This window comes from Nymphalis io, chromosome 30 (genome assembly GCF_905147045.1).
Source record: "Nymphalis io chromosome 30, ilAglIoxx1.1, whole genome shotgun sequence".
In the NCBI taxonomy this organism is placed as follows: Eukaryota; Metazoa; Arthropoda; class Insecta; order Lepidoptera; family Nymphalidae; genus Nymphalis; species Nymphalis io.
Genome location: NC_065917.1, coordinates 6156311 through 6169738, shown reverse-complemented (window position 1 = coordinate 6169738; position 13428 = coordinate 6156311). Strand labels below are relative to the sequence as shown.

General features: G+C 35.4%; 1 protein-coding gene across 4 annotated transcripts in view; it reads left to right on the top strand.

Annotated features, from left to right (window-relative positions):
- LOC126779881 (uncharacterized) overlaps positions 1-13428 on the top strand; it is a 47730-nt gene that overhangs the window by 16761 nt on the left and 17541 nt on the right. For 2 of the 4 annotated variants that reach the window (XM_050504012.1, XM_050504014.1), the window contains 5 exons: positions 4267-4333; positions 4869-5003; positions 6200-6270; positions 7154-7199; positions 7853-12071. In XM_050504012.1, the coding sequence (XP_050359969.1) occupies positions 4267-4333; positions 4869-5003; positions 6200-6270; positions 7154-7199; positions 7853-11098 (3565 nt within the window). In that variant the 3' untranslated portion in view covers positions 11099-12071. Of the gene's footprint in view, positions 1-1936; positions 2092-4266; positions 4334-4868; positions 5004-6199; positions 6271-7153; positions 7200-7852; positions 12072-13428 lie in introns of those variants that run through there. The other 2 variants (XM_050504013.1, XM_050504016.1) reach the window with 2 other exon arrangements.

Sequence of the window (13428 nt, the reverse complement as noted above, 5' to 3'; positions counted from 1 at the left end):
CTCTGAGAAACTATATTTAGGGACAAAATAGTCGTACTTACGCGTAAAAACACACGCCGGCAATTTTCTTCTTGCTATCCCTTACCATGAAATAATACGACAATGCACCATTGTATAATCTTCGATATGATATAAGGATTGTTTCTCGGCCTTTTCACTGGATTTGAATCGTTTTCTAACATAAAAGTAAGCGAAAATTGAACAAAAAACAATGCACGCACCAACTGTCAAGTTTGTTTCGCTACTTGAGTAGCGAAACAAACACCAAAACTGGTTACTCGATAAGGGAAAAAGATTCTATACTAGGACTAAGGGAGTCTTACTATTAAAAATAAATAAAAATCAGTGTTGCCAATTTGTGAAAAAAAAAAACTTAATGCAATGGTTTTCATTTTAACTAATAATTGTGTCTTATTTCGAGACTTCGGTTTGAAATAAAACGCCCTAAAATGCTTAAGTAATATGTTCGCATGCATGCATTAAGCTCGGAAGTCTCCTAGTGCATGCATTAAGCTCGGAAGTTTCCTAGAACCGCTTATAGAAGGCGTTGTACTAAATTATGGCTTCTTATTTTTGATTCTGCGACATGTATATGTTTATTAATTCATTCTATAAAAAGTTAGTTGTGTTTGAGGTAAAATAAGGTGACTAAGCCATTCATTGGCATTATTTATTTTGCAATATTATATAGGAATACTTCTAAATAATATTCAATGAAAACATTCATTCACTTAACTAATAGAGTAATACATACATACATATTTAAATGATATACTTTTTGCAAGTCAAAATGCCTGAGATATATTTTTCTGAATGACCACACTGGCGCCACTTTGGAACTTTCACGTAGTGAAATTGTTGTTATTATAAAATTAAGACAAAATTCGTTTCCTTATATATTACATACATTGTATGTATCGAGTGAATTTTTGACACGTGTGTGTTACGCCAAGCAGCACTGAAGCAGCGTGGTAGAATAAGCTCCAAAACTCATCAAGTGCGGAGGAGGCTTTTTCCAGCTGTCAAAGCACTTAACATAAATTATTGATCAAAAAAATCCATCCAAACACAAAAAAAGAAGTACCAAAAGAACTGCCGCAACTAATGTTGTTTTTTATTATGTTTCATTTCGTTGGGGTAAAAAAATACCCCACAAAATAGTTAGCGCTTAACTAATAAAAATCCAGAATTTGTCAGACTACACATAGATAGATAAAAGAGATAAAAATTGTTATTAGTAAGTCCAAATCTCACGGGATGGCTTAGCATGCGCAAGCGTTCCCGTGGCGCCCCCCGGCAAGACGGAGAGGATACCGCTGGTTTTTTTAGTGGGTATTCCGGCGCCCTTAGCGCCGGTGAGCCCCACATACCCTTCTACTTCATATGAGGGAAACGCGTAAACGTGTTTTACCAACCAAAAAAAAAGTCCAAATCTCACAATAATTTTAACATTTGTATTATATATACACTTTCTGGTTCTGAAATTGCAAATTAAGCATTATGTCTCTAAAATTTCTATACAATATTAAATCCAATATCATAAAATATGATGTCTGCTTAGTTCGTTCGAATGTTCATTCATTATTATTGTAAAGTAATTTTTTAATCATTAAAAGTTAGAATTATTAATTAAAACATTGTTACCTAATAGTAATTTAAAAAAAATATATGACATAAAATTTCGATAATAATTTTACGTAGCTAATAATAATTACGTATAACGAACTCCTTCATACTATAGTAATCCAATACTTAACCAATCATAACACAAATTTTCACAGTCATAAAGCGCTTATAGCGCTTTTCTATCCCTTTTTTTCTTGATAAACGTCAGTCGATAAGTGTCGCTTAGAGCATTTAAAGCGCTGTAATTTATCAAGTTCTGCTTACTTTAAAATTTGAAAGGTTGAAAGTTGTTCATGTTGTACGTTTTTGAAAAGTATATAGGTGTTTTTATTATCAATGTGTTAAATTAAAACCAAATAAATCTGAAAACACGAATTTGCGTTTGAAGTAAATTTAAAATAGTTTTGTCTTCGTTATGCTACTCAACAAATACTTTGCTTCTATGAAAGACATGCAAACGTCGGCGTAAGTATATTTTAATAAGCACATTACTGGTTATATGAAATTTATTGTCTTAGTTTTCTAAAAACTTAAAATATATACAAACTATACGTTTAAAATTAGTATTTCATACGTATTTATTGCATTTTTTAAACTAGGAAATTCATAACTGCAAATATGGCGGGTAAAATTAGTTTTTTTGTTATTGAATGTTAATATTTCTATTTTAGTAGTATCTTCATGTATTTTCATATTATAAGTGAAATGTAAGTAATGTAGTAACAATTATTCTTTATGAATTTTGTATTCGTTCGCAAAAAAACCATTATGGATTAATGATATTAAGTGAATTTAAGAATAGTATAAGAGAAGGTAGTATCTAGTTTTACTAGGTGGTAGGACTTTGTGTTAGACCGTCTGCGTATGTACCACCCACTCATCACATATTCTACCGCCAAACAGCAATAATTAATATTGTTGGGTGATTGAGCATTGTAACTAGATATTCAAAGGACATAACATCTTAGTGTCTTAGGTTAATATTTCTTACAGTGCCAATGTCTATGGGTGGTAGCGACCATTTACAATTAGATGGCCATTTGAGATCCGCCAACCTACTTTATATAAAAAAAAAAAAATTAAAATGAAAGGATAATATATTTTTGTGTAATATTATCACAATACAGGAATAAATGATAAATTTCATATAAAATTATCTGTCATTTTAATTAATACAGTTTGCCTTATTGCTTGATTTAATAGTAAGTTTCTTTTCTTATCATCATAGTGATATTATATATTTTGTAACATTTTCAATGAAGTAATGTATAAAATATTTATATAATTGAGTTAGTTATTACTAGTAAATCGTGTGAGCAGCTGTTGGTTGTAATTCTCTTCTCATGATGAACAAATGGCTTGAATTTAAATAAATTTGGTGAAATCACCAAACCATTCAGGACAGTAAGTTGATTTTTTTAAGATAAAGTAATATCTTATTACTTTATCTTAAAAAAAAGCTTAGGTCTTTGTTGCTGTCACAGATGAGATGCTTTTTTGCACTTAATTAAAAGCGCATGTCATGTCTACATCAAGAGAAATGTAATCATTTGAATTTTTTGATTGTCATTTTGTTTAGGAATATAAAATAAAACAATAAAATAAATCCATATTATTTCCTTTCTATGTAATTAATATATTTTATTCAAGTAGCACTAATAAGCGCTTATGATTCGTAACATAACAAATTCCACATAAAGCTGTGACTGATAGTATAATAATGTAGAATGTATTATTCAGTCGATTGTTTTTTTTTGTTTTAATATTTTAAATTTGAAAGTGAGCATGCTTTTTGTTATGCTTTTATGTCTTAACTATTCAACGTGATCAATCATAATGAAATTTTGCATACAATTGTGCACAGGGGTACTGACCAGGACATTGGATATCTAACACCGGCTCCCCTGTTCAGTTACATGTTTTTACAGTAAAAATTATAATAATATTGTTTGATGGTTGTAACTAGCAAATTTAGTTATTTATAAAAATCAGCAAGATTCATCTTGACAGCTTTTCCGTCGTTGAATTTTTAAACAATATAACTATAATTAAAGACATGTGGAACGGTGTCTTGAAATAAAAGATGATTTCATTTAAAAGGTAGTTTTTAGTTTACATCTTATTAGTATATGACCTGTGGCCATTTATACATTATGTTTAAATAGCCTATAATATAAAAGTTGACTGCGTCGTTGGTTTAGTGGCTAGATATAGTGGCCGGCCGCGGACCCGGAGGGCGTGGGTTCAATTCTCAGGTCGGGCCAATAAAAAGTTATTGGGTTTTTCTGTCAGAAAATTCTCAGTAGCAGCCCGGAGTCTGGAAGTTGGAAGTGTGTACACTCCCGTGCCTCGGAAAGCATTTAAAGCCGTTGGTCCTGCGCCTGAACTCTTTCCGGTCGTGTCGGATTGCCGTCCCATCGGATTATGAGAGTTAGGGAATAGAGAGTTCACCTGTGGTTTGCGTACACATTCGTGCACTATAATATCTCACGCGCAATTGGCTAATCTCTCTTGAGATTGGCCGCCGAGGCCGAAATCGGTCTGGAGGACATTATCATTATTATAAAAGTTAAGAGAGGCGATTAATTCGAAATTACGTATGGGCATTTTTATTTAATTTATTTTCACCATTTGTTTCAGGAAACTTGATGATGTGTCAAACGGAGAAAATAATATCGAAGACGATGTGGTCGTTGACGATGATATAGTGAGTTATTTAATAATTTTTATTATATTTTATTTATTTATATATTAAAAGCTTGCTAGCGGATGTTACATAAACTATATATATATATCCTATATAATAAATCCATGTACTAAAACTGGAAACATTCTATGTACACTCATTTTAAATCAAACACCGCATGCATAGTGTTCTGGCGTTGATTACAATTTTTTAATTATATTAAAGTCATCAACATCATATAATTTTAAATTTGTAAAGTTCTTATTTTTAATTTATATAAATTTCCAATTTATATTTTTATGATTTCTTGTAACTGAGGGAGCACATACATTTATAACTCGCATAATATATTTTAAGCTCGTCATGTGTATTCCTTATATGTATATTATTCCTTATATACTATCCTTATATACAAGTATTCCTTATATACTATAGATTTCTACGAAAATTGCGAATATGTAAAGGTATCAATTTTCTTTAAGTTATTGTTGGGAGTGGGGGAGGGGGGGGGGGTGTAATCGCTACTGTTAAAATACTTTGTTGTTTTTTTTTACAGGGTCTCTTGGGCGAAGGTCTCGATACGAACCTAGTGCTGGAGATAGAGGAATTGAAACTTAAACATCTCAAGCTCCAAGAGGCGCAGATACAATGCAAACAGCGGATGCTGCTACTCAACCGTATGGGGAAAAATGTATATATTTTTTTTTATTTTTATAAATTGGCTGACTTGCAAATGGACCACCAGATGTTGAGTGGTCAATTGCACTAAGAAATTAAGAAATATCATGTTATTACCATCCCTTATATTATTAATGTATCCAGTACCAGTAACAGCCTGTGAATGTCCCACTGAGGCTAAGGCCTCCTCTCCCTTTTTGAGGAGATGGTTTTGCAGCTTATTCCTCAACGCGGGTTGGTGGAATACACATGTGGCTGAATATCAGTGAAATTAGACACATGCAGGTTTCCTCACGATGTTTCCCTTCATCGTTAAGCACGAGATGAATTATAATCACAAATTACACACATGAAAATTCAGTGGTGCTTGCCCGGGTTTCCCACCCACGATCATCGGTTAAGATTCACGCGCTCTTACCACTGGGCCATCTAGCCTTTTTTTTATTATTAATGGCTTTATTAATGTATATATGTGAGAAATACCTTGCAGTGCCAATGGCTGATGGTGACCACTTACCACTGACAGTTTTAAGTGCGACATTTAAAAATAGATATTGTATAAACACGAAAATAACTCCCGTCATTGCTCTGAGGAATTATTCTCTCTATTTCCTGTTGCCCCCTTCCTTCATAAGTCTACGCGAGCTGGCTCTCGATGTCACCGCCTAACTGTGACATCAATTCCATCGCGCACGAAGAAATTTGGTAACTCCTTCTTCCAAAAAATGGAATTCCTTACCAGCTCACGTGTTCCCCTCCTCTTACAACCCAGATTCCTTCAAACGAGGCCTGAAGAGGCATCTTGCGGGCCGGCAAGGCGAAGGCGGCTAGTGCAGAACATTCTTCCCGAATGTACTGTCCGTCGTCGCGTTTAGACTCTACTACCACTTATCTCCTGTCACTCCCTTCATCACACGGGCGAAACTATTGATAATAGTTTGCTCAGTATTTTCTTATTTTTAGCTCTTTTAAATAAAACTTTTTTACAATCAAACATTATTATTTTTCAATTCCATAAAGTTTAAAATTGAGTCGGTATGTCTTACGATTTAGGTTAAATTGTGCGCTATATTTGACTATCAAATGTATGCCTTCAACTTGGAATGACTTGTGTGTTTATGTGCGCAGTCGGTTAAAACAGAACTAGCTTTAATACGAACACGATGCTCTTTGGAAATTGAACGAATTTTCGTCATCTTATTGTTGCAGACATCCCAGAAAGCGATCAACAGGTGCATGCTGCCCGATGGAAGAATTGTCGTTCGCAACACCAACGACAAGTGGGTTATTTGCGTATATATAATAATAATAATGCCCTCCAGACCGACTTCGGCCACGGCGGCCAATCTCAAGAGAGATTAGCCTACTACGCAGGAGATATTATAGTGCACGAGTGTGTGCGCGAACACAGGTGCACTCTCTATTCCCTAACTCTCATAATCCGATGGGACGGCTATCCGACACGACCGGTAAGAGTTCAGGCGCAGGACCGACGGCTTTACGTGCTTTCCGAGGCACGGGAGTGTACACACTTCCAACTTCCAGACTCCGGGCTGCTACTGAGAATTTTCTGACAGAAAAACCCAAAAAATTTTTATTGGCCCGACCTGGGAATTGAACCCAGGACCTCCGGGTCTGCGACCTTACATCAAACCACTAGACCAACGAGGCAGTCGTATATGCGTATATATATTCAATGGTTATATTTGCGTTAAGAAATATTGCTTACATTACTGACAATAATCTTTTGAACTTTTTTGGTAAAATTGGGTTAGTTTGTTATAGCTGCAAACCTGTATGTCTTATTGCTAGAATATTTATCCTTTACTTTTGAGGACGGATGTGAATCCACAAATTTCTGTTAAAATGTCCATTGTTTCAACCACTAAGACACCACCTTTCGTAAGGTGCGTACGTCTTACGAAAATGGAGATAAAACATACTCATACGTTTCAAGGGTTTAAATGTACGAAGGCAGGTTGGTTACATCTTAAATTTCATCGTTGCCTTGAGGATCCCCTCCTTTAGTTTATGCCCATTGTTTATTGCTCATGTGCAAATGTAACCTCTAGCCTCGAATCCATTTTCACAATGCTTTCCAATGAATTTGAAAAACAGCTTTTTTCCAATAATATTCCTTACATAAATTTTTTTTTATCACAGGACGGAACATCAGGACGTTGCTTTCAGTTCAGCCGCCGGCGATTCGGTAAGTAAAATAAATTTATTATAAACTTGGTAGTGGGGAGTTTGTCCAAGCCTTGTACCACCCAAACATCAGATATTCTACCGAACAGCAATACTTCGTATTGTTGTGTCCCAGTTCGAAGTGTAGTGTGAGTGAGCAAGTGTAATTACGGGCACAAGGGACATAACATCTTAGTTCCCAAGGTTGGTGGCGTATTGAAGATGTAAGGAATTGTTAATGTTTCTTACAGCTGCAATGTCTATGCGCAATGGTGACCACTTACCATCGAACAAACAAATGTGACGTATTCATTTATTATATCACATCTAGTTGAGTGACAGTATTGTGTCGTGTTGATATTGACGAGCTCAGGCTTGTGCGTCCGAATCACAAACACAAAAAAAACCACGATAATAAAGTTCTCAATTCGCGTCACAAAAAATTATAACGTCTAAAAATGTTCCGTGGCAGACAGTTCATATTTTCTTCCAGATGTTAGGCACGTGGTTTAATTATTATTAATATTAATATTTATTTTAAACACGATTGAAATGATATTGATATTCACGAGTAAAATAGTATATAAAATGATTAGAATCATGGTACATTGTTACATAGGTTTTGTTATACAAAGCAACTTTGAGCTCTGACAATAGTAGACGATTTGTCAACAGAGGGCGATGAGCTGCTCCCGTGAACAAAATCCTTGGAATGGACCAGGAACGTCTGACAGTTCTACGCCCTCTACATGCGTTCTGTGCTCGAAGGACGAGGGTACGAAAGATAAGACTAACTTGGACTTTGATAGATACGTCCGGTCACTCAACTCGGCCACGAGATCGGACATGACCAAGAAATCGGATAAATTGAAAACTGATACAAAAACATCAGCGACGAAATCGGATTTTACAAAGAACAGTGAACGATCGGATAATAAAAACGTTAAACTGGTGAAACGGAGCGATTTGACGTGTGATGTCGTTTGTGATGGTGATGAAAATTTTGATGAAACAGATAGGCTGATACAGTTGAGAGATTTTGATTATATGGATATAGTTGATGATAATATGAAAATCGTTATTGCGTTGTCTGGTTATCCTAAGTATAAAATGCAACTTAAACAAATGGAAAGGTTCCAGAGGTCGCTTAACGATGTTATGGACATGCAATTAAAAGCGGGTCTTCTAAAGAAGACGCCGACTTTTCTCGACTATTATCTGAATAGAGGAGCGATTGTCTGTATCTGCAAGAATATCGATTGTAGAGATTGGGTTGTGAGGATAATTCCAGGTCTGCAAGAACGGATGGGCAGCAATCTTGTATTGTTGAAGGCGAAAGTGAAGAGGCTGTGTCTGGGAGTGATCAAAACGCCGAAGTCCTGCTGGCCGGCCACCGCTGAAGACGCGTTCAAACTTTTGCAATATTTCAATCCATCGTTGAGGACGCATCTGTGGAAAATATATTCGCAGAAAATTATCGATGACGTTGAATGTACGTCCTTTGTTATAGATCGGGTATCCGGTGAATTTATACGCGGTCCGAGTTTTAAAAACGTCATAGATTACAACCAAATGGTATTTGAATTGATGGGTAATACAGAAATATATTACGACAGCTATTTGTCTGAAATAGATGAAGACATATCCAGTGTTGCGTCTAGGGTTAAACTATTACAAGAACTAAAGTCCAATGATTCAACACCGAGGAATGGTATTGAAATAAAAGACGGCAATGAGCAAGAAGGAAATAATTATGCAGATGAAATTAACAATAATAATGAACAGACATTTGAAATCAAAGGAGTATCTGATGATCGCAATAAAGATTTTGATAAAGACTTAAATGTGACCGTCACTAAATATTCGTCTAATGACCAAAGCGCTAGCAATCGAGATGATATTTGGATATCAGATAATGATAATTCAAAATGTAATAAGACAATTAGTAATGAATCTAAAGAAGTCGAATTCATTGATGCGAGCACATCAACGATCGCAGTTTCGGAGCAAACGGATTCGTTCGCTGAGAGTATAGATAATGTTACGATGAAAAATAGCAATTTAAACATCGACAGTAGCAGAGGTATCGCGTATAACAGACGTACGAATTATTTGCATGTTGAAAATGAATTGAAAATTTCTTTAGTTTTAGAAGGTTACCCACAGAATAAGCTGGAAGGGACGCATATCAGACGACTTAAGCATTTATTCAAGGATTACCTGCATAAAGATATGAAGTTACAGCGCTTTTGTAACATGATAATTCCCAAATTCCATGACGTATATCTATCTAATGGCGCTGTTATATATATATGTGATAGTTTAGAAAGTCGAGATTACTTGATGGAGTTGTTGCCGAAGTTCATTGCCTCGACTGGTTTGAAATTAAATTTCAGGGATGTTAATAACTTAGTCAGGTACACAAGGATCGTAATGAAGCTACCAGAAGAATTGTCCAACGTTGAATCGCACGATATATTGTATTCGCTTAAAGCGAAATATCCGAAATTGAATCCGGATCGCTGGAAATACTATTCGGATGTCGCTGGCAAGCAGAAGAGGCAATTCGGCGTCGATCCCGCATCGTTGGAGGTTATTAAGAGGCCTAACTTTGAAGCTATTTACGAAGGTGAAACTATCGGCTTAAGAATAATTGATAGACAGAAACGTGATAGTGCGAAATGTGATATGGATATCAAAGAAGCTGAACAAGAAAATGATGACGTAAATAAATTGAAACAAGACTTGCAACACGTTATATATTGCCCTATAGAGACTAATATAATGAATGTACCGTTGACACGCATCAGGACGAATCACTATACAGACTTGGTTGCAGACGATTTGAAGTTATACGTCGGACCGGATAACTATCCCGAGTCTCGTATCGATGAAATGGAATTCTATTCCATAAAGAAAACAATGGAAAATATCGTTTTGAGCGACTTCGATAGCTGCTTCGAATCTCTACCGACGTTCCATGACGTGTATCTGTTTGATGGTGTTATATTTATTATATGTCAAAATATGCGTTCGAGGCTTTGGGTCGAAGAGAACGTTGGTAATATTAATTCTCGAATGGAAATGAGCCTCAAAGTCACGGAATTTCGCGGTGCAGTCGGTATAATAAGTATGGTGGTGAAGACGGATAAAGACGCGGACGAAGTAATATCGATATTGCAAAAACAAAATCCAAGATTACGAACCAAGTTTTGGAGAAGAATCAATACGGTACGAACACGGACGAAATTGGACGTCGTTCTGCAGATCGATAAACTTTCTGCTCAAGTTATAACAGATAATGAATTCAACGGTACCATCGGAGATGATACAGTCGAGTTTAAATTGGGACATTTAAAATCGATGCTTAACACTAAAACGAGTCAAAAGGATTCGTTAAAAGTGAACAACGATAAATCGAATCGTATATCGACGGGAAATTCGTCTCCTAATAATGTTCTTACTGAAAAAACGAATCCGAATATCAAAAATGAAAACGTTAACATCGTCCAAGAGAAGTTCAATTCGACGTTCTTCGATAAGGAAAACGAAAAGAATACACCGAGATCGATAAGAAATCTCGCTTTTAAAGAGAGTGAGGTGTTCTTCTACGCGGATAGCAATAAGATTTCGGATAGGGATTCGGTGAAAAGTCTACGCAAGTCGCAGGGGAAATGCAAGATGGTGTTGAAGGTTCCCACGAATATCCTACCCGAGTCCAAGGACGGTCTTGAAGTTATACTCGATCTATTGGAAGATAAGAATCCGGGTTTGAATACTGAAATGTGGAAAGTCGAAAAGATATCGCAGCACAATCGCGGTAAATTTCATATTTTGATAGACAAACAGTCTGCGTCCATTATAAAGGGGGACAGTTTTGATCCAAATATAGGCGGCGAGAGACTTAAGTTTCTGTTCTAAGTATATATCGCGATATCGTAAATACGGACGGAATAAAATGTATCGTTCGCAATAGTTCGATTTGTTATATATTTTTGTTAGTAACTACAAGAATCCGATGAAAATATTCGTTTTGTTGCGCACTCGTAAGCGATTGCCTGTTATTTATATTATATATAACCTTTGACGTTACGTTTACTTGGATTAGTTTAGTGTTAATAATACACGTTGTATATCGGTTGTATTTTTACATCATCTCGTCATCATCGTGCTCTGTATTTATCTTTCAAATGCAAAATTGCTGATGACAGAAAGGGATGAATCGATTTATAACCGTTTCGTCTTCTATATGACGTTTGTTATTAAGTTGCGCAGTGATTGTAGCATCGAGTGAGCAAGTAATTTCAATTGTTGTAATTGTAGTGTGCTCGTGGAAGATTTCCAGACTTCGTTTTACTAGTTTTTTCGAACAGATCTAGAACTTCTTTTTCAACTTTAATTTTGTATTTAATGTATTGTTATTTTCTCTCGCATTTTACGTTGTTTGTTAATATTTATTAATTGGCAAATTCAACTCGTAGAGCCATATTGTTTAAATGAAACCAACCGTAGCATTAACATGAACAGTTTTAAGGTCAGAATGGCTTCCTAACTGCAGATTATATATTTGATTATTTCAATCTAAAATGTTTTATAGCCTGTTTTGATGCAAAGGACGTTTTTATTTTAGTATCTTGCGTGATTTCGTGTGAGGCAGACGTCTCTACGTGTCTAAAATATGATAACACCATTTTCTAAACGTACCAAATTCCTTTAGTCGTATAATTTTCATTATTTATTTGACAAATGCGTTTCATCATATCAGGTTGCTCGATTTGGAAATATTAATGTTAGACAAGTTTATTTCTTTCTTATCTTTTTATCTATCTTCTCTTTCGCTCATTTTAATCTATCAAATATTTAGCATCACTTCTTTTCTCAATGTAGAAGTGAGAACTACTAGTACTATAAAATAGATAATTATTAACATTCCAAATGTATTATTTAATATAAATTTTTAATCAACTTTAGAATTCTGGATAACATTTTGATTTACGTCATAGATAATTATTTATAATATAATACGTCATTAGTTTTTAGTATTACAAGTACTAATAAATAATGTGCGTTTGAGAGTAAAAGTTACACTTTTTTTTTTCTACAATTCTATCCAAAGTCGTGGATTATTCATTATCTGTGACAAAACTATGCTATGAATGAAATTTATTATTTATACTTTTAACAGACAAACGTTGACGAATTAATTTAGAAGGATACGACGATATATCTCGCTTTTTTTTTATTTATTTAATTTACATAAGTTTTAGGTTAAGTATTTTTTATTATGTTTGTCTTGATTTGATTATTTAGTTGATAACGTTCGTTCGTATTATGTTAATTTTTAATTTATAATTTCGTATGTTACAATTCGAGTTTTAATAAATGTTTTTTTTTTCAAATTCGTATTTTCTTTATTGCTTTTTATTTTTATTTTATATCGAAGAATTTTAATTTATCATCTGGAAGAAAATCTCACATAAACACAACACATAAACATGTCGAACATTAGTCGCTACGACACAACTAGATCTTGTCGCTCAGCAGTGTCTATAGCACTCAGACACTCACACTGCACTCCCAAACACGACACATAAACGTGTCGAACATTAGTCGCTACGACACAACTAGATCTTGTCGCTCAGCAGTGTCTATAGCACTCAGACACTCACACTGCACTCCCAAACACGACACATAAACGTGTCGAACATTAGTCGCTACGACGCAACTAGATCTTGTCGCTCAGCAGTGTCTATAGCACTCAGACACTCACACTGCACTCCCAAACACGACACATAAACGCGTCGAACATTAGTCGCTACGACGCAACTAGATCTTGTCGCTCAGCAGTGTCTATAGCACTCAGACACTCACACTGCACTCCCAAACACGACACATAAACGTGTCGAACATTAGTCGCTACGACGCAACTAGATCTTGTCGCTCAGCAGTGTCTATAGCACTCAGACACTCACACTGCACTCCCAAACACGACACATAAACATGTCGAACATTAGTCGCTACGACGCAACTAGATCTTGTCGCTCAGCAGCGTATACAGCACTCAGACACTCACACTGCACTCCCAAACACGACACATAAACATGTCGAACATTAGTCGCTACGACGCAACTAGATCTTGTCGCTCAGCAGCGTATACAGCACTCAGACACTCACACTGCACTCCCAAACACGACACATAAACATGTCGAACATTAGTCGCTACGACGCAACTAGATCTTGTCGCTCAGCAG